This window comes from Anas acuta, chromosome W (assembly GCF_963932015.1).
Source record: "Anas acuta chromosome W, bAnaAcu1.1, whole genome shotgun sequence".
NCBI lineage: Eukaryota > Metazoa > Chordata > Aves > Anseriformes > Anatidae > Anas > Anas acuta.
This window is the reverse complement of record NC_089016.1, coordinates 21,564,776-21,586,169: the sequence shown is the minus strand read 5'-3', so window position 1 is coordinate 21,586,169 and position 21,394 is coordinate 21,564,776. Positions and strand designations below refer to the sequence as shown.

Below are 21,394 nucleotides of genomic sequence, written 5' to 3'. Positions count from 1 at the left end.
GGGGAGTGGGTGCACTATCCGCTGATATAATAAAAAGATTTGGCCATCTGTTTTGATACGCATTGTAGAGAAGAGTTTAAAGGAGAATGATATGTCAGTTTTGCAGAGTTTTATGGGGAGCTGAAACCAAACGTGGAGGAAGCAGCAGTCACATAATCTCAAAAGTCCACTTTGAGTTTAGGTAAAGATTACTTAGTGGTAGCAGGCTGGAAAGTCATATAGCACACAGGTGTTTACACCCCAATAGTGATTAAGAGCAGATATTATAGACATGGACCATAGATAGCTTTCAAAGCGAAATAATACAGTACATAAACTGTATATATAAAATCAAGCAAATCACTAAAAGTAGTAATATTATAAATAAGCTGCAGAGGATCACAGAATTGTAGGGGTTGGAAGGGACCTCGAAAGATCATCGGGTCCAACCCCCTTGCCAAAGTAGGTTCCTTAGAGCAGGCTGCCCAGATAGGCGTCCAGATGGGCCTTGAATATCTCCAGAGAAGGAGACCCCACAACCTCCCTGGGCAACCTGTTCCAGTGCTCCGTCATCCTCACCGTGAAGTTCTTTCGCATGGTGGTGCAGAACTTCCTGTGCTCTATCTTGTGGCCATTGCCCCTTGTCCTTTCCCCACAAACCACTGAAAAGAGGTTGGCCAAATCCCTCTGTCTCCCACACCTCAGGTATTTATACACATTGATGAGATCCCCTCTCAATCTTCTTTTCTCCAGGCTGAACAGACCCAGGTCTCTCAGCCTTTCCTCATAAGGAAGATGCTCCAGGCCCTGTATCATCTTTGTGGCCCTCCGCTGAACTCTTTCCAGGAGATCCCTGTCTTTTTTGTACCCAGGAGCCCAAAACTGGATACAGTACTCCAGGTGAGGCCTGACCAGGGCAGAGTAGAGGGGGAGGATTACCTCTCTTGACCTGCTGGCCACACTCCTTTTAATGCCCGCCAGGATCCCATTGGCCCTCTTGGCCACGAGGGCACACTGCTGGCTCATGGTCAGCCTGTCATCCACCAGGACCCCCAGGTCCTTCTCCTCAGAGCTCCCCTCCACCAGGTCGTCCCCCAGCCCGTACTGATACATGCGGTTGTTCCTTCCCAGGTGCAGGACTCTACGCTTGCTGTTATTAAACCTCATTTGGTTTCTTCCTGCCCATCTCTCCAGCCTGTCGAGGTCTCGCTGAATGGCAGCGCAGCCTTCTGGCGTGTCAGCCCCTCCCCTCCCAGCTTTGTGTCATTTGCGTACTTGCTTAGGGCAGACACTATTCCCTCATCAAGGTCATCGATGAAGATGCTTTTCTGCAGAGAAGCAATACCCTTTATGATTTATTATTTACAGCCATTTCCCACACCCACACACTTTCCTGAGAAAAAGCCACATCAAAAAAAGTTTTTTTTTTCTTTAATATATTTTTAATTGTATACCAAAGTTCAGTAGAGATGGGGTTTTGACTGCATACAAGTTACTCAAAAATTGTATCTAGGCAGAGATTCATTAGCAATCTGACATATTTCAAAAGATAGGTTTATTCAATCAGGCCACAAAAATAATATTGTATACAAACAGTAACTAAGAAGAGCTGCAGGTTCAAGGAGTTTTCAATTACAAGTTTTGAGAACTCATCAGGAAATAAATTCAAATATAAGTCACAATATAAAATAGCAGCTCCATATAGCTTTTTCAAGTTTTAACTTAATTCAGAGTGACACTTGGTTCAGTTTGCCTCGTTCTTTGAAGCTTCATCAAAGTTTTCAACAAGATCTAGAAAAAGAAACATTGATATTAGAGTTTGATCCGCTTCTGCTTTGCCACACTTTTTTTTTTCCTGAAGTTCTACCTCATATCAAGCACTTAAAAGGTTAAAAAAAGAAGTCATCTTATAAAATACAGATCAAATAATGTTTAAGAGCTCCAGGGTTCATTCTTTATGCCAAGAAGTTTTAGAATTATGCATTATAATGAACCACCTACTATCATTTAACTTTACTATACCCACAACTAAGCAAAGTGATACTAACAAGGCAGTTTCTTCCCAGCCTTCTTATTGAAGATGAAATAATTAACTTAGCCATAGTTATTACTCTTCCACAGGACAAATGCTACCTCAAACCAATGGTTCACCCAGTCTCACAGTGTCTGAAAACAGATACGTAACCCGTTCAAATTCTGTAACGAGAAGTGACTAGTCAATACTCCTTCTGTCCTTGGCCTAACCTTATGCTACACATGTTCTCTCTCAGAAAATCACTTCCTTAACCTCCATTTCATGTTGGTTCTTACCTGGAACTTCATCATCATCTTCACCAGTAGCAAGTGGTGCTTTCTCATCCACAGCTGCAAGAGCAAGTAGTTTCAAAGCATTATTCAAGCTCACCATAGGCATCTTGATTACAAAGTTCTTTGTTTTGTTTTGTTTTTTGGAAAACATTTGCTAAGAGTCTGAGTTAAGCTGCAATGCTCTAAACAATTCCCCTGCTAAATAAACACAACTAGCCTAGGAAGCTCACATTCCCTTTGTTACTGATCATGCTCAAACTCTGGAAATGCGAAGATGCATGCTAGAAACAGTTTGCTAGTTACTATCCTGTACCTTGAGCCATTGAGCACTTTGTAGCTGAAAATGAACTTCTGACTACTCAGAGGTTCTCAAAGCTTATTTATTTTACAACATCAACAATTTATAAGGAAAAGAGATGAGTCCTTATGATCCTTGGCCTTCAAGAAAAATTAAGGTGTAATTTTGAAGCTGTAGGCAGACAGCTATAACTAAAGGCTCTTAAAGATCATCTTGTTCCCTGGAAAAGTCAGAGGAATATGAAACTAGATGCACAATTTTACACTTAAGCAATTGAGGTAACCACGTGTTTTGGTCCACATCTCTGCAAACTCAGTCACTATTCCCATTTACTGTAGATACTGGGACTTAAACATGTCCAATGTAGCAGGCCAATTAGTATCCGTGAAACCGTGGCACTCTAATGCTAGGAATAGTTAACTCAGGTCCCTGGGTGCCTGTGCCACTACTACTACTGCTATTTTTAGTAGTACTACCTAGGTTAAGCTGTCCCACATTTTCAATCATCTCAGTCTATTCTAATTAATCCTTCCCAGTTTTCAAGGAAAACATGAGGAAAGATGGGTTTATACCAGACTTCTAAAAATCAGGTTACAGTGATTTCAGAGAACTAGGCCAAATCAATGCAGAAACTTTGGTCTGAAAGGGCTTGTGATGAGGTCATCACTAACTCTTTGTTTTTAACAGCAGAAAGCTGGTACCATATTATTTCCTCCTAAGCTGTCTGCATTTTTCTCTCACCCCTAAAACCAGACTAAGTTTCCTTTAGCACCTACAAATAGTCATCTCAGATTCTTCACTCTTTTGATGTCAGGCTTCCAAATCTAGCAGACAATGCTGAATGGAAAGTTTTGTACAACTACTTCAACATCCACCCAAAGTAGAAAAAAATAGCCATTTACCAAGTCATACAAAAGGAAGCACTTTAAACAAGCTTCCCTAATACTAAAACTGCACAATTTAGCTTATCCCATTTTGTTACGAGAAGATATATACCCATTTTGTTATGAGAAGAGAGATCTTAGTGGATCATTTTTAATCCTTCAAGTTTTCTTTCTTTCAAGCCCTGCTACTATCACACAGAAGCTACAGAGATGACATTAGGAAGGAGGGACCTGAGCTGCACAGGGAAAGAAGCAGTTTACCACCTCCTGAAAACTACTTCTAGTGGGATTTTTTTTCAGTAGGAAGTTAACAGGAGGGAAGTAACATCAACTTTAGGAATGGAAAAAGAGGCTGTCTTTGCTGGCAACAAAGCACAGAAAGAAGTGTAACAATCAAGTTCATTACTACCAAAAACTGGACACCTTGATAAGCTTCTTCATTTTCTCTGTGTTTCAGAAGTCCATTCCTTCCAAGGTATGGAACAAAGTATTTGAGAACAGAAAGTGGGAAGACCCTACCTGCAGGACATGAGGAACGTTCCCAAGTGTCTACAAGCCTTTTTCCTCCCAATTCTTGACCTATAGCAGTACCACCTTTTCCAAACACTACATACTTAAGTTTCTCCTCTACTTTTCCCACACAATTCTAGAGAGAACCTGAATGTTTGTTCTTTTACTAATGTAAGGATGGAATAGGAAGTTGGCATATCCAGCTTAATGTTCATACCAGTCCTGTTCTCTACACTGTCCTACACACATACAGAAATTATAACGTTTTCATATAAGAACTGTGTAATTCCCTCTTAGCTATCAAAAAGCCCACACAAGAAATACCTTCATCATACTTGTGAGGGTGCAAAGCATTACCAAGATGCCTGTCCTCAAGTCACTCAAGTTTCCATTCAAAGTGGAAAAGACAAACATATTCAAAATATATCTTTTAAGAACTTAACTCTTCCAGAGTTAAATACGGTAGCCACATCAAGAAGTAAACTACCATGAAATCAACTCTAGCAACAACTTTCTAGACCTAGAACAACTGCAGGATATACTGAGAAACAGGTGCATCTGCTTTATTGTTATATGCTTTGTTGGATTTGAGCTATAAATAAGATCTGAGTTCCATTTCTTTATAATCACATTAAAATACGTTTGCAGAAAGTAGGAATGCACTGAATTTCACTGCAGCTATACAAGTAAGCCTACGAATGTATTTCATGCTGGTAGCAGACAAGTTTCAACTTACATTGCTTGGGTAGGGCTTCTGCCAATCTCCTCAGGCTGGAGAGACTGTCAGCTCCAAGCTGATTTAAGATACTAGGAAGCATTTCTGTCAGCTGCTTTGTCTCAGCATGGCCAGTAATAGTGAAAGTGTTAGCAGCCAGAGATGCCTGAACTTTAGGGTTATTGAAGTGAATGACTGTTCCTTGGTTGGTAAACATATTTACCTGAAAGAAAAAAAAAATCCAATACATTTCAAGCAGTTTGGCATAATTTTTCAATTTAACAGGAAACTAGCTGAAGTTCCTAGAGCTCAATAAAGACTTACTAATATACTTAAACAGACCAGATTAAGATATTACTTACCAGAAAATTAATATTGATACATTTTATATTTCTATATAGAAAATTATTTTCCCCTTTGAAGCATTTACCTCTTCAATACCAGAAATATTGTTGACTCCCAGTTTCTTCAAAGAAAACTGAAGTTTCTTGTCATCTCCTGTAGCTGTTCTGTGGACAACCTTCTTCTTTCTGCGGGCAGTACCCTTTGCATAAAGTAAAATAAAATTAGTATTTAAGTAGTTCTTCACAAACTCTAATCCTCAGAGCCACATAACTTCTCTGCAGTCATCTACAAATCAACTTAATATACAAAGTCCAATTTCTGTGTTATGGCACACACCACTCCACCCTTCCAACCACACTGTAGCAGTCTTTCCCTTCCTATAAGGCAAGCTTTGCATGCTCCTGAGAAGCGTGAAGTTTTTAGAAAGCAATGAACTAGAGAACCTTTATGTTGAGGGATTTCTTGAAACAGCAAAAATCTCATGGCCTGCTGTAGCTGAGCAAACCAAGCTACCAGAGTAACTGTGAGAAGCTCCCACGGCAATGACTCCCACATCGCCCAATTAAGGAACTCAGAAAAATATTGTTACCAGCAGCTGGCCTCAAGGACAAGGTCTACGTGACTGCTAATCACAAGGGGGGTTCTTTTCTTGCAGGTGGGGTTGTTTTTTTGTAGCTGTTTGTCTGAGTGCTTTTGACCAATAATCTTGTGTGAAACACTGTCCGCCCCTGTTAAGTTCACTATAAAAGTTAGGCTATTCGGGCAATAAAATGAAGCTTGCTGATCACTCATATTGAGTGTCCCTGTCTTCCTTCCATCGACAACACCTTTATTCCACAATTCTCATGGGAATTCTGCAGCATCGTACTTAGAAAAGAAAAATTGCAACTTTTCCCTCAACTGTTATCATAGGCATAAAACCAAAGACTGAGGACAGTCTTCTTTAATTTCTAAGACCAACCTTCTATGATGACGTGACTAGCTGGATGGACAAGGGGAGAGCAGTGGATGTTCTCTACCTTGATTTCAGTATGGCTTTTGACACTGTCTCCCATAACGTCCTCACAGACAAGCTCAGGAAGCGTGGGATAGATGAGTGGTCAGTGAGGTGGACTGACAATTGGCTGGAGGGCAGAGCTCAGAGGGTCATGATCAGTGGCACTGAGTCCAGTTGGAGGCCTGTAGCTAACAGTGTCCCCTAGGGGTCTGACATACTGTGTTCAGTGACATTCAATTTATTCATCAACAACATGGATGGTGGAACAGAGTATACCCTCAGCAAGTTTGCAGATGACACAAGACTCGGAGGAGTGACTGATAGCCCAGAGGGCTGTGCTGCCATTCAGAAGGACTTTGACAGGCTGGAAAGTTGGGCTGAGAGGAACCTCATGAAGTTCAACAAGGGCAAGTTCAGGGTCCTGCACCTAGGAAGAAATAACCCCAAGCACTAGTACAGGCTGGGGGCTGACCTGCTGCAGAGCAGCTCTGCAGAGGAGCCTGTGAGTCCTGGTGGACAGCAGGCTGGCCATGAGTCATCAATGCGCCCTTGTGGTCAAGAAGTCCAACGGTATCCCGGGGTGCATTAGGAAGAATGTTGCCAATAGGTCAAATGAGGTGATCCTGCCCCACTATTCAGCCCTGGTGAGGCCTCAACTGGAGTACTGTGTCCAGTTCTGCCCCCAGTACAAGAGGGGCATGGAGCTCCTGAAGTCAGCCCAGCGGAGGGCTACGAAGATGATAAGGGGACTGGAGCATCTCTCATACGAGGAAAGGCTGAGAGAGCCAGGCCCATTTAGCTTGGAGAAGAGAAGACAGAGGGGATCTTATCAACATATGCAGATATCTGAAGGGAGGGTGCACCAAGAGGATGGGGCCAGACTCTTTTTTTTTCCAGTGGTGTCCAACAACAGGACAAGAGGCAACAGGCACAAACTGAAGCACAGCAAGTTCTATCTGAACATCAGGAAGAACTTTTCTGTGCAGGTCACAGAGCAGTGGCACAGGTTGTGGAATCTCTTTCTCTGGAGATATTCAAAACCTGCCTGGATGTCATCCTGTGCAACACACACTAAGTGACCCTGCTTGGTAGGGGGGTTGGACCAACCTCAACCATTCTGTGATTCTGTAATTTGTCTTTAGATCAAATTAAGCTAAAATGTGGAAGACTACAACACAAAAATTTAGTCTTTTGTCTAGAAAGCTTGATGTAGATTCCCTGTTCCCTGACAGTAATGAAAGAAATAGCTTCATTCGTGTACCTTGACTACCACACAAATCAAACAATACAAGGCCTATGATGTTAAATTGCTCTGAACAAAAGACTTCTCAATAAGTTCTTACAAATTGTCTTGAATCAAAGGCTATGTAGGAACACATACCTCTTCCCCCACACGCACACCTTTACCTATATTACATACAGCTATCAAGATTCAAACAATCTCAAGTTAATTTGAAGTGAATAGCTGCTGCTTTCATCTCTGCAAATTCAAGCTTCTGAAGATCACAGGATTTTAGTAAGCAAATTCTACCCTGATCAAGCTGAGACATGCTGTTCACACCCCTCTACGTCTGTACTGAACAATGTGGGTACAGCAGACCAGTCATTTGCCAGTCTTCTAAGAAGGTTTGGAAGAGAAGACATGATGTTTAGCTGTACCAACACCCTATACAAAAATCTCAAATTACACATAAGTGCAATACCCCTCCACCTAAATATAATATTTGGCTTGTAAGACCTGCAGCCTCGCAATGTCATGAAAATTTTTCAGCAGAGAATGTGCAGCCTTTCCACACAAGGAGAAATTACTCTTCCCCCTTAGCTGATTACTTTGCCTCCTCCACACTCAATCTCCATTTATACGGTGACTTTGTCACAAAGAATTCTAGTAATCATTTCCAGCTATAAAACCAACAAACAAAAAACCATCAAGCTCAGACATTCAAAGTATTTCACAGGCCAATTTCAAAGCTGAATGGCAGCATCACCAGCATATTATAAGCATCACTTAATGTCTCTAGAAGACCTATATTGAGCACAGAGTTGTAAGAGCTGCAACCTGAATGCATACTCTTACATGATCAATGACAGAAACGTGTTAGAATACATGTCAGTAACATACACATAACAATATAATAGAGTAGTTCTCTGGTTAACTAGTAACCCATTTAAAGAACATGCAAAATCATCAAGCTAGTTAAAAACTAGTTTTCCTCTGATTTAAAGCTAAGTCTCCAGCTGAAGACAAAAACTTCAACACAGAAGCTACTTGAGACTGTCAGTAATAGTTTTGTTGAATAGTTCATATTCCAAAATAGCACATATATATATTTCCTCAAATATATAAACTATTATTAATGAGTCCTTGCTAAAAAACTCAAACCGTAACTTAAACATTTGCTAGCATACATATGTTCAAAGTCTTTATTTATTTTTCAGATTATAAGTGTATCCAAATGTCATGATAAAATAAGAGGATCTTCCAAGCACATTATACTTCCTAATTCTATAATAATAAGAGCATGACAAGTACAGAAATTTCAGCTGTCCTAAAAGGCAAGAAAACTGCCGTGGTCAACTTAAGGATGTATGACTTGAATTTGGAACATAACCCTCTATAATTTATTATGAGAGCTATACCTGAGCTCACTTGCTCTAAGGTCTACTTTAAGCCTTAAGTGCCTTCTAACTGCCCATATGAGAACATATGCTTCAAGTCAGCTATAACATAGAAAGCTGGAAGTTCAGCTCCTACATTCTGCTTCTGCTGAACTTACTAGAGATCACTGAAGCAGGGCAGCTTCCCCTACAGTCAAGTTGAGCTGATAACCCTCAGGACTGCTCCCCACCCAAGCTTTCAGGACCTCGTGTCCCAGGCCCTGCATGTGGGCAGAGACGTGCAGTCTCACAGGCCAGGAGACAGGGAGGGGAGGCGATTCCTACCTTGCCACCAATGCGCACTTGAGCCTGGAGCTTGGCAAGCTTTTCTTGATTCATGATTGTTTCTTTCATCTGCAGAAGCAACAAGAAAGCCTATAAAACAAGCCAGGAAGCACCCAACACCACAAGCCACAGCAACCCAGTGGTGAAGCAAGTATGCATCATAGACTCTGCAGCCACACACCCCCAGCAGGAGAACGCCCCAGCCCCGCCATGGTAGGAGTGAGATAAAAGTCTGCTCGCGCACAGTACCTCAGCCCATAACCGTCTTCCCTCCCCCCCCAGCCACCGCCGCCATCCCCAGACACGTAATGAACCCTCCCAACCACCCCCACGGCCTCCCTTGTACCTTCCCGGGACGAGCACAGCGCTACCAAAACGAGGAAAAACACAAAACCCCCAAACCGGAACACAGGGCTAAATGCAGCCGCGGCAGATACCGAGATGGCGGCCGGAAGGGAGGTACTCCGTGTCGCACAGCACATGTGCAGTCATCTCCTCCTCTGCGGCGGCGGGTAGAGCTGTCACCGTCACCACAGGAGGAGTTGGGGGTTGGTCAGGTGGTGTCGTCCCTGTAGCAAATGCTTGCGGAGATCTTTAGACTCCTGCATGCCTGATTCAAAGATCGAAGCCGAAATTCCTTTAAGTGGTATATTCTTTATTGCAGCGCTGGATGCACGGGGGATCTCTCCACCTATCGTGCATACCCAAAGCGGAAAGCAGTCTTGAATTTATACAATCAATCTATCAATATTCTACAAGCGCCTATACATATGCATTACCTATCCCCGCCTTCCCTCGCTTCTCATGCTAATTAGCCTTTTGGCACCTTGCGCCTGCGTAGAGCCTCCCAAGAATTGTGGGCAGGGGTCTTGGGGAGGAAGACCCCGAGTCTTCCTCACAGTGTACTTTTCACCTTTGGTCAGGAATCTGCTGAATTGGCACGTTTCTTAATTGCGAGAGCTGGTTGTTGCCAATTCTTCCGTTTGTTGTATCTTTATAATGAATTCCAATGTCCAGTTTTGAGATTTATAGTCCTTACATTTGTTTCTCTGTCCGTCTGCCGCTTCCTTATCATGAGTTCCAGTGTCTTGTTTCGAGATACACAGTCCATGTCTGGGGATTGTCCTTGCCTCCCCAATGCCTCCCCAATACCTCCTTAATCAATCCCCCCTTTTCTTTTCCCATGCAAATTCTTTTGCATCAGATACTTTCATTATTTACAGTAACACAACAAAGCAGGCATCTAAACAACATGCACACAAATATTCCTAACACTACTAATGTGATTAGAGCAATGAACACTTGTTTCAACCATTGGAAATTGGGCAACCAGGAGGTTAACTTATTCCATATTTCACTAAAACTCCATGAAAGATCATCTTTACTGATCTCATGTAGGACCCTTGTCTGCTTCCATATTTCTTCCAGGTCGGTAGAGATCCTTCCACTCTGATCTACATACATACAACAACTTGTATTTATTACTGTACAGACTCCCCCTTGAGCGGCCAGTAACAAGTCTAGGGCCATCCGATTTTGTAATACTACCTGTGATAAACTAGATATCTCTTCTTGTTGAGCCTTTATAGCATCCAGAGTTTTGTTTTTTAACTTCTCTATAATTGCAGAAATATTAACTATTGCCTTTTCCAATTCACTCACTCCTAACCATGGGATAAAACATCGAACAAAACTATGAAAAGCGGTGTGTCTCTCTATCAATGGATTGTTAATTTTTCGTCTAATTCTCCGGATATGATTTCTCAAATAACCTCGAGGCGCTACATCATGTATGGTCAAATTGGGGACTACTGCTCCAAGAGTGCAAGTTCCCTTCCAATTCTCGGGCAAGACCTTACGGGCTGTATCATTGCATAGCCAATACCACCCTTTTCCTTCTGGAACCGGCCAGCTGGTTGAATTTGCCCAGCCGCTAGTCGTACTAATATCAATTGTTCGATTACAAGATGTCTGATTTCCCACATAAGTAGTATCCGTATTTATACAATCCTGTTTTCCCATACCCCTAGGTGGGTTACACCTTTGTACACATACATAGTAAGATTCCAACGGCACAAAGCTACTCACTTCTAGTTCCAAAACTTCTTCATATTTTCGACCCCAAGATGTGTTTTCCCACAAATTAGTCCAAGGTAAGTTTGCAGGCAAGGGAATCCTGATTAACGATACACCCTTATTCCCATGCTGTGGCAGATGGGTGCATACCCAACAGTTTGTCTTATTAATTACTTGAGAAATTGTTTGTATCAGGGACAGGTGTAAGTTCTCATCCCAAACTGCCCACCCCGAATCTGAGAACCACACCCCTGCAATCATTAGGATCTGGAAAACCATAATTTTGTTGGTCCAATTGGAGTGGTGGTCCATATCCTCGCCAGGGCCTTCTTCACCCTTGAATCGTGGATCCAAGCTGCTTGCTCCTTAATCTTAATGGCGGTGTGTGTTGTCAGTAATACCTGGTATGGTCCCGTCCACTTTCCTTCCGTTTTTCCTCTAGGGGTTGTCCTGAAAAAGTCTTTATATATATAATCCCTGAGCTTAAAAGGGTGGATTGGTTGATCCAACCGTCTAGCCCAGGTCCTGAGAACAAATTTATGTACTTTATTTAATTATTTCTGAAGTTCAGTCATACATGCATATAAATATTCTAATCCTAACTGCGTTCGGTCCTCTCCACTAAATAGAAATGGATACGGCCTTCCATATAAGATTTCAAAGGGACTCAAATTCCCTTTTATTCTAGGTTTAACTCAAATTCTAAGTAATGCTAAAGGGAGGGATTGAGGTCATGACAAATTAGATTCTTGTCCGATTTTAGCTATTTGTTGTTTAATTAAATGTTTCATTTTTTCTACCTGTCCACTTGCCTGCGGTCTATAAAGAGTATGCAGTTGTCTTTAGAATATCTTTAGAATCTTACTTATCTGTTGTACCACTTGCACACAAAAATGTGAAACTCTATCAGAAGACATTGCTACTAGAATCCCAAAGCATGGTATTATTTCATTTAACAAGACTTTAACCACTTCTTCTTGCTTTGTTTGTTCAACAGGGAAAGGCTTCAGGCCTTCCTGAAATCATGTCAGTCAGAACCAGTAAATAACAATACCCCCCTTTTCTAGGGAGTTCTGAAAAATCAATTTGCCACAGTTGCCCCGAATAATTTCCTTTACTGATTATTCCAAATTTTATTCTATTCTTGGTATTGGGGTTATTTTGTAAGCAAATGCTACATTGTTGAGTTACTTGTTTTATTGTTGTATATAAATTTTGTTCCACTAATGTCTGACTCAGGCTCTTATGCAGTGTGCCAGCTCCCCAATGTGTTTTATTGTGTTCTGTAAGAACTATGAGCCATGTCAAATTAGAGGGTATTATTATGTGGTTATCTTTTAAATATACTCGTCTATCTGGTTTCATTTTACCTTTCAAATCTTCAATTAATTTTAAGTCTTCTTTTGTATAATTTGGATATAGTTTGGATTTTACCGTCTGGTATCAAAGACAATGCCTTCACCTCAGTTATTTCAGCTGCCCGCTTAGCCTTTGCCAATCGATTTCCAATTTCAAAATCGGTGTTCCCCTTTTGGTGTCCCTGACAATGCATGATAGCTACCTTTTCTGGTTGTTTTACAGCCTCTAACAATTTTAAAATTTCTTCTTTCCAAATTGCTCCATGAGCATGTACCATGCCGAATGTATATTTAGAATCTGTCCAAATATTTATTTTCCTTCCTGCTGCTAGTTCCAGTGCTGCATAAGAGCAATTGTCTCTGCTTTCTGGGTGGACGTCCCAGGGGTAATGGTTTGGACTTGATTACCTGTTGAGTGGTTGTAATGGCGTACCCTGCCTTACGTTGTCCTTGTTTCACAAAGCTGCTTCCATCAGTATACCAAGATTCGTCAGCATCTTCTAAAAGTTCTTCCTTAAGATCGGGTCGATTAGCATACACAGTCTCCATTGTTTCTATACAATCATGGGTTATGGGTTGATCCAGAGTTCCACTAAGGAAAGAAGCTGGATTTATGATGTTAATGACCACAATTCCCACATCATCTTGTTCTACTAATATTGCTTGATATTTTAAAATCATCAATTCTTGTTTAAGTTGTTTAAAGACTTTTTGTGCTTCTCCAGTCCAGACTAACTTTGACCGGTTAATCTTTATCAATTCACATAGAGGCTTTACCAATCGTCCATAATTATAAATCCAAAGGCGACACCAACCTGTCATTCCTAAAAAGGTTTGTAGCTCCTTTACCGTTTGAGGTTCTGGAGTCCGGCAAATGACTTCCTTATGTTCAGTTCCTAGTTCTCGTTGTCCTCCCGAAATTTCAAATCCCAGATAGGTCACACTTTGTTGAGACAGCTGGACTTTCTGTCAAGAGACTTGATATCCATTTTAAACCCAGAAAATTAAGAAAACTTATAGTCCATTGAATACAGCTCCCTTTAGTCTCGGTAGCTATTAAGAGATCATCTACATATAGTAACAAAGCACCTTCAGTGTCCGGAGGCATCCATGTTTCGAGTTCCCTTGCTAATTGGTTTCCAAAAATAGTGGGGCTATTCTTGAATCCTTGAGGTAGTAATGTCCACGTAAGCTGCGTCTTTCTGCCTGAATTGGGATTTTCCCATTCAAAGGCAAATAGGTTTTGGCTTTCTGTGGCTAAGCCTAGGCAGAAGAAGGCGTCTTTTAAATCCAGTACGGTAAACCAGACTTGACTATTCTTTAATTTAGTTGGCAAAGTATAAGGGTTTGCCACTACTGGATGTATATCCTCAGTGATTTTACTTATGGCCCTCAAATCCTGAACTAACCTATAGCTTTTTCATCTGCCTTTTTAATTGGCAATATGGGTGTATTGTATTCTGATTCGCATTCAATCAATAATCCATACTGTAAAAATTTATCAATTATCTCTTTAATTCCTTTCCTGTCTTCTATCCTCAAAGGATATTGCTTAACCTTAACGGGTTTCTCTCCTGGCTTTAATTTAATAATTATTAAGGTCACATTTTTGCTCTTCCAGGGACTTCGGTAGCCCAAACTCCTGGACATATTGATCTGTGATCTCTAAAGGTATTTCACTTTTAGGGTCAGTTTGTATTAGTGCCAAGCTTAACACATTTATTAGCTGTTCTTCTCCTATTCTTAATTTCATTTTCCCTTTTTCAACGACAATTTCTGCTCCTAATTGCTCTAATAAATCTCTACCTAAGAGTGCCCATGAGGAGTTAGGCGTATATAAAAATCTGTGTATGCCCCATTGTTTCCCTAACTTGTACTTCAAAGGTTCACAAAAATAAGCCTTTTCGGTTACACCTTGTCCTGGTTTCAGTTAGAATAGAGTTAATTTTTTTCCTAGTGGCTGGTAGAATGCTACGTTTTGGCTTAGGATGAGAAGAGTGTTGATAACACCCTGATGTTTTAATTGTTGCAGAGCAGTGCTTATACCAAGCCAAGGACATCTCAGCTTCTTGCTCTGTCCTGCCAACAGGCAGGCTGGGGGTGCAGTAAGAGCTGGTGTCCTGGTTTCAGTTAGAACAGAATTAATTTTCTTCCTAGTAGCTGGTGGAATGCTGTGTTTTGGCTTAGGATGAGAAGAGTGCTGATAACACCCCAATGCTTTAATTGTTGCAGAGCAGTGCTTATACTAAGCCAAGGACATTTCAGCCTTTTGCTCTGTCCTGCCAACGGGCAGGCTGGGGGTGCAGTAAGAGCTGGGAGGGGACAGACCCAGGACAGGTGACCCAAACTAGCCAAAGGGGTATTCCATACCATCTGACGTCATGCTAAACAATATATAGGGGTGGCTAGCCGGGGGGGAGGGGGCCGGACTGCTCGGGGTTAGGCTGGGCATCGGTCAGCGAGTGGTGAGCAATTGCATTGTGCATCACTTGTTTGTACATACTATTATTACTTTCATATTATCACTATTGTATCATTATTATTATTATTGTTATTATTATTTTTGTTATTATTATTTTCCTGTCTTATTAAACTGTCTTTATCTCAACTCACGGGCTTCACTTTCCATTTCTCTCCCCCGTCCCAGAGAGGGAGGGGGGAGGGTGAGCGAACGGCTGCGTGGTGTTTAGCTGCCGGCCGGGTTAAACCACGACAGTCTTTTTGGCGCCCAACGTGGGGCCCAAAAGGTTGAGATAACGGCAGATCTGATCAGAGTGTGTTAAACTAAAATTGGTGTAAGGATTAGACCTGCTTAATAGTCACCTGTCATGATGCTGATTGCTTTAATCTCAACTCTGCTGCGCCTGTTTTCCAAATTGAGTATTATAGTACATTATTTTCCGTATTTGCTCTCTGTAGTGTTGTTTATCTCTCCGGGCCCTGGTTTCAGATCATTATGGTACTGAGTGTTATAGCAATGGCTTATGAGACGATAAGATATCTGGTCATGACTCTAACTTGGTATTTATACTCAGTAACATCGTGGACTCTGTACTTTGGAATCAGTATCTTGGGAACTATTAGCAATTATACCTATTGTTTTTCTCCGTTAGAGAGTCAATCTGTGGAGGGGAAAGGGGAAGATACTTTTTCTTACTTGATTACTCTCCCTTTCTCCTTCACCACCCCTGTATCCTCCTGGATCACTCTGCCTTCCTCCTTCACCACCCTCTTATCCCCTGAGATTGTCACAATAGCTCTCCAAGATATTGAATATTTTTGGAATACTCAGAATACCATAGTCCTGTTGTTCTGCCTCATGAATGCACTTCAGATTCTGCTTAAAGTTAAACAACTACTTGGGAAGCTCATCCGGAGATCTGCCTGGAGGCAGTATAGTTGTGGGTGGCAGGGAGTATGGGTGGATATGGGCAGGCATCTAGAGCAGTTGGCACCCCCAGTGTGTTGGAAATTCACCCCTGAACAATGGCAAAATCCTCAAAAACTGGCAGAATGCTTGAAAAAAAGGTGTCATGATTCTGGCAGTTCCAAAGTAACACAAATCATTGTAACGTGCTGGGGCCTGGCTCATGCCTATCGAGCTGCCATTGATACTGCTATCAACTTAGTGACAGACCCTGCGGCCACTCCAAGCCCTGTGACAGATCCAACGGCCACTGTGACCCCTACGGTGGACTCGGCAGCCGCTCCAGATCCGGTTCCTGCAGCCGCTCCAGATCCGGTTCCTGCAGCCGCGCCAGTCCCAGTTCCTGCAGCCGCTCCAGTCCCAGCTCCTGCAGCCGCTCCAGTCCCAGCTCCTGCAGCTGCTCCAGATCCGGTTCCTGCAGCCGCTCCAGTTCCAGCTCCTGCAGCCGCTCCAGCCCCAGCTCCTGCAACTGCTCCAGTTCCAGCTCCTGCAGCCACTCCAGTTCCAGCTCCTGCAGCCGCTCCAGTCCCAGCTCCTGCAGCCGCTCCAGTTCCAGCTCCTGCAGCCGCTCCAGTCCCAGCTCCTGCCGCTACTCCAGTCCCAGTTCCTGCAAATGCTCCAGCTCCAGTTCCTGCAGCCGCTCCAGCTCCGGTTCCTGCAGCTGCCCCTGCAGAGGGTATTCCAACCCCTGTGGCAGACCCTGTAACAAAGTCAGAGAAACGAGCAGTAGCAGTGCAAGCTGCCCCTGTAGAGAAGGTGAAAAAATGGTATAGAGATTCAAGTCGTTTAGAACGCAGAGAGTCTTCTGCCAATCCAGGTAAGGCTTCTGCCAAAACTAGGTATAGAGATGACGAAGATGACGACGACGCTGGGCCATCAAGGATTCAGGAGGAGGAAGATGAGGATGCCGAAAAAGCAACAGTAACTACCCGAAGCCTAAACGAACGTGAGCTGCGAGATGTGCGAAAAGATTTTGGTCGTTGTATAGGTGAGCAGCTTGTCACCTGGCTGCTCCGGTGCTGGGACTCTGGAGCCAATTGTGTGGAATTAGACGGCAGGGAAGCCAAGCGGCTGGGATCCCTTGCTCGAGACGCCGGCATTGACAAAGCAATTGCAGATGGAGCACAATCCACCAGCCTCTGGAGGCGTCTCCTCTCAGCTGTGAGGGAAAGGTATCCCTTCAAGGAAGAACTTGTATGTCTACCAGGCAAGTGGACCACTATGGAGAAGGGAATCCAGTACCTGAGGGAATTAGCCGTACGGGAAGTGATTTATGAGGATCCAGACCTCAGACAAACATCCAAAGACCCAGATGAAGTCAAGTGTACACGACCCATGTGGCGGAAGTTTGTACGGAGTGCACCATCATCATATGCCAGCTCATTGGCAATAATGGCCTGGAAAGAGGATGAGGAACCCACAGTGGATGAAACGGCTAAACAACTCCGGCAGTACGAAGAAAGTCTCTCCTCTTCCTTACAGGCCTGCGTCTCAGCTGTGGAGAAACTTTCTGAAGAGGTCCACCAACTTAAAGAGAATCTATCTTCCCCCCAACCTGAACCAACCAGTGTCCAACGACCAAAAGAGAACACTTGGGAGAAACTTTCTGAAAAGGTTCACCAACTTGAAGAGAGATTATTCTCCTCCGTACCTGTACAAAGCAGTGTCTCAGCTGTCAGGGGTAGGCGTTCACCCACACAAGGAAGACGATATGGTGGGTACTCACCCCGTGCCACCCTGTGGTTTTACTTACGAGACCATGGAGAGGACATGAGAAAATGGGATGGAAAATCTACTGCTGTTGAGGGATTTCTTGAAACAGCAAAAATCCCATGGCTTGCTGTAGCTGAGCAAACCAAGCTACCAGGGCAACTATGAGAAGTTCCCATGACAGTGTTCCCACATCGCCCAATTGAGGAATTCAGAAAAATATTGTTACCAGTAGCTGGCTTCAAGGGCAAGGTCTATGTGACTGCTAATCACAAGGGGGTTGTTTTCTTGCAGGTGGGGTTGTTTTCTTGCAGTTGTTTGTCTGAGTGCTCTTGACCAATAATCTTGTGTGAAACACTGTCCACCCCTGTTAAGTTCTCTATAAAAGTTAGGCTATTCGGGCAATAAAATGGAGCATGATCTGACTCTACTGGGTGTCTGTCGTGCTTTCGGCCGTGCTTCCTGCAACATATGGCGCCCGAACAGGCTGAGACCTGAACAGGGCCTGAACAGGACATCGCAGCGGGAGACCTGAACAGGACCTGAACAGACATCGCACCGGAGCAGGACATCGCAGCACCGGAGCAGACATCGCAGCCGAGCACGGACATCGCAGCGGCGCCGGGGCAAACATCGCAGCGCAGCGGGACACCAGCGGCGCCGGCACATCCGAACGCAGGTAGACCAGGAGACCAGCGGCGCCGGGACCGGCGGCGCCGGGACCGGCGGCGCCGCGATCTCGCCGCGCCGTCGGGACTTCGGAGCGCCCATCCGACCGGCGCTTGAGCAGACCGGACACCGGCCCGGAAACACGGTACACAGGCCTCACGGTGAGACGCGGTACTCCCGCTGAGAGACGCGGAAAACGGTGGGAAACGGGGTTTTGCGGCGAGACGTGGAATTGCGGAGGGCCGCGGGAAATAGAGTTGCGGCGAGACGTGGAATTGCGGAGGGCCGCGGGAAATAGAGTTGCGGCGGGACGTGGAATTGCGGAGGGCCGCGGGAAACGGAGTTGCGGCGGGACGTGGAATTGCGGAGGGCCGCGGGAAACAGAGTTGCGGCGAGACGTGGAATTGCGGAGGGCCGCGGGAAACGGAGTTGCGGCGGGACGTGGAATTGCGGAGGGCCGCGGGAAATTGACGTGATCACGGTGTGATGCGGGACATCCGAGATCGAGCTGCTACGGGAGACCAGAGGCATCAGTGGACAACGGCAGCCGACTCTCACCGTGTGGCGAGTCGGCACAGAGCAGAGGGGCGGACATCAGGACCCTGCAGCCTGTCTGACGTAACCATGGAGGCAGCAGCAGCGGCTGTGCTGCTTCTCTTTGGCATTCTTTTTATGAGAGGTTTATCTTGCAATGCAAAAAAGACTATTCGTCCCCAGATCGGTGTTATAACTATGTTTCTGGATAACATTCCGTGGGGTTGCTTCATTCTACGGACTATTAATGACGATTTAGCTCTATTGCAGGGCAGGAGTGCAGAGACGCAGATTACACTGCCAAATGACCACCGGCAGGCTCGTTCACAAACAGCTTCTAGGATTGCAGCTGGCACTGCCTGCAGCCGTATAGCAGACGTTATACTCTCTTTCCTAACTAGTAATCATGTGTCTTATCCATTTGTGGTGAATGGTCAGTGGCAAAAAGAAAAGGGGGAGAGTAAGGGGCGGCAAAGACAGAAACGGTACCAGGAGGATGCCACTGACACTACTAGCACGGGTAATAGGAGTAGTATAAGTGACATAGGTGCAGGGCGGCGGCAGGCACTGCCGCGCTGTGGGGCATTCTGCCTGCTGCTCGCCCTCACCTGCCTGTGCACTGCTGCCGACAGTGCTAGAGCAAAATGTGAAGACTGCTCAGATGGCAGTGATGAGAGTGCTTGTGTGAAGAAGACGTGTGCTGAATCTGACTTTGTGTGCAACAGTGGTCAGTGTGTGCCAAACAGATGGCAGTGTGAGGGGGATCCGGACTGTGAAAATGGGTCTGATGAGATTGCTGATCTGTGTTATATGAGAACATGCCAGGTAAATGAAATCAGCTGTGGTCCTCAGTCAACCCAGTGTATCCTGGTGTCCTGTAAATGTGATGGTGAAAAAGACTGTGACAGAGATCCTGATTGCAAGGATGGAAGTGATGAAATTAACTGCCCTTCTCAGACCTGCAGGCCAGACCAGTTCAGATGTGTAGATGGGAACTGTGTCCATGGAAGAAGGCAGTGCAGTGGTGTGAGAGACGGTCTGGATGGCACTGATGAAGCAAACTGTAACAATGTTATTCAGTGCTCAGGACCTGGCAAATTCAAGTGCAGAAGTGGAGAATGCATAGATACCAATAAAGTGTGTAACCAGCAGAGAGACTGCAAGGACTGGGGTGATGAGCCCCTGAAGGAATGCAACATAAATGAATGTGACTGTCCAGCTGGGTTTGACTTTGTAGAAAAGAGAAACTGTGGAATTGATGAATGTCAAAACCCTGGTATCTGTAGTCAAATCTGTATCAACCTGAAAGGTGGCTACAAATGTGAACGTAGCCGTGGCTATCAGATGAATCCTGCTACAGGAACTGGGAAAGGGCCATACCGGTACAAAAACAAAAATAACACCTGTGATTACAATGACGCTGCTAAGCAGGGTTTAGGAGTTTATAGCATGGAGACAAGGGGTAACAACTACAGTGTTTGGAACAATTGTGCAGCTTTGGCCTTACCTCCTGATGTGCTTCTGATTTGTGGGGATAGGGCCTGGCAAGGTATCCCTGCGAATGCTATCAGATGTCCATGTTACTTAGATAAACTCATGGTATTTGCTCCTAGCTTGTTACAGTTGCGTGAGATCACCAGACATAAATGGGCATTGCTTGCATCGGATTGCAATGATAATGTTGAATTGTGTGGGGTTGCAGCTAGAGCGGCATTAGCAATTTCAGTGCCTGGAGTGGCATCTGCGGCCGCACGTAACAACTTAGAAAAATTGGAATGCTGGGCCGAGAGGCAAGCCTATGCCACGACAGAGATACTTGAGGAGATATTACCAGATCAAAATAGTCTGAGACATCTGCTTTTACAGGATCAAGCTGCTATTGACATCTTGCTTTTGGCTCAAAGGAATGGGTGTGAGGACTTTAAGGGAATGTACTGTTTAAACCTTTCTGATCATAATGAGTCAATTCACAAATCCATTACTTTCCTGAAAGAGCATATGAGAAAGATTCAATATGGTATCAATCCTTTCAATCAATGGTCCACTGACTTGCTTGAAACAAGGTGTAGATGGTTGCTGGGTTTAGTCACAAGGGGATTAAGGATTTGGGTTATGGTGGTGGTAATCATCGTTGTGTGTTGTAAGTATAGCTAAAGAGTCACTTGTAAAACTGCTGTGTCGGGCTTGGTTTGCTCAAAAGAAGAAGGGGGAATTGTTGAGGGATTTCTTGAAACAGCAAAAATCCCATGGCTTGCTGTAGCTGAGCAAACCAAGCTACCAGGGCAACTATGAGAAGTTCCCATGACAGTGTTCCCACATCGCCCAATTGAGGAATTCAGAAAAATATTGTTACCAGTAGCTGGCTTCAAGGGCAAGGTCTATGTGACTGCTAATCACAAGGGGGTTGTTTTCTTGCAGGTGGGGTTGTTTTCTTGCAGTTGTTTGTCTGAGTGCTCTTGACCAATAATCTTGTGTGAAACACTGTCCACCCCTGTTAAGTTCTCTATAAAAGTTAGGCTATTCGGGCAATAAAATGGAGCATGATCTGACTCTACTGGGTGTCTGTCGTGCTTTCGGCCGTGCTTCCTGCAACATACTGCGACCCTAGAGGCACGGGTACGTGAGTTGCAAAAGAAAACAAT

At 44.1% G+C, this 21,394-nt stretch overlaps 2 protein-coding genes and 1 long non-coding RNA gene across 6 annotated transcripts in view; 1 reads left to right on the top strand and 2 right to left on the bottom strand.

The window, feature by feature from the left end:
- LOC137847047 (uncharacterized) overlaps positions 1-21,394 on the top strand; it is a 98,700-nt gene that overhangs the window by 4,680 nt on the left and 72,626 nt on the right. For 3 of the 4 annotated variants that reach the window (XR_011090747.1, XR_011090748.1, XR_011090746.1), the window contains exon 2: positions 9,054-9,191. The exons of the other annotated variant lie outside the window; for it this stretch is intronic. This is a non-coding gene — a long non-coding RNA (uncharacterized lncRNA). The remainder of the gene's footprint in view (positions 1-9,053; positions 9,192-21,394) is intronic. 4 annotated transcript variants of the gene reach the window in all.
- LOC137847038 (transcription factor BTF3-like) lies at positions 1,399-9,481 on the bottom strand. The gene is made up of 6 exons (XM_068665310.1): positions 9,325-9,481; positions 8,979-9,047; positions 5,124-5,237; positions 4,715-4,916; positions 2,290-2,343; positions 1,399-1,770 (listed from the first exon to the last, which is right to left on the bottom strand). Exons 2-6 carry the CDS (start codon positions 9,045-9,047, stop codon positions 1,724-1,726), a joined length of 486 nt encoding a protein of 161 aa, XP_068521411.1. The 5' UTR covers positions 9,325-9,481; the 3' UTR covers positions 1,399-1,723.
- On the bottom strand, positions 9,613-14,523 carry LOC137847025 (endogenous retrovirus group PABLB member 1 Env polyprotein-like). The gene has a single exon (XM_068665274.1). The coding sequence runs from the start codon at positions 11,364-11,366 to the stop codon at positions 10,179-10,181; it is 1,188 nt and encodes a 395-aa protein (XP_068521375.1). The 5' UTR covers positions 11,367-14,523; the 3' UTR covers positions 9,613-10,178.

Coding starts and splice junctions, on each gene's coding strand:
- LOC137847038 (XM_068665310.1), bottom strand. CDS start 9,047: ATGAAAGAAACAATCATGAATCAAGAAAAGCTTGCCAAGCTCCAGGCT. Junction 4,917..5,123: donor ATATTTCTGGTATTGAAGAG/GTAAATGCTTCA, acceptor TTTTTCTTTCAG/GTAAATATGTTTACCAACCA. Junction 2,344..4,714: donor AGAAGCCCTACCCAAGCAAT/GTAAGTTGAAAC, acceptor TTGCTCTTGCAG/CTGTGGATGAGAAAGCACCA.
- LOC137847025 (XM_068665274.1), bottom strand. CDS start 11,366: ATGGACCACCACTCCAATTGGACCAACAAAATTATGGTTTTCCAGATC.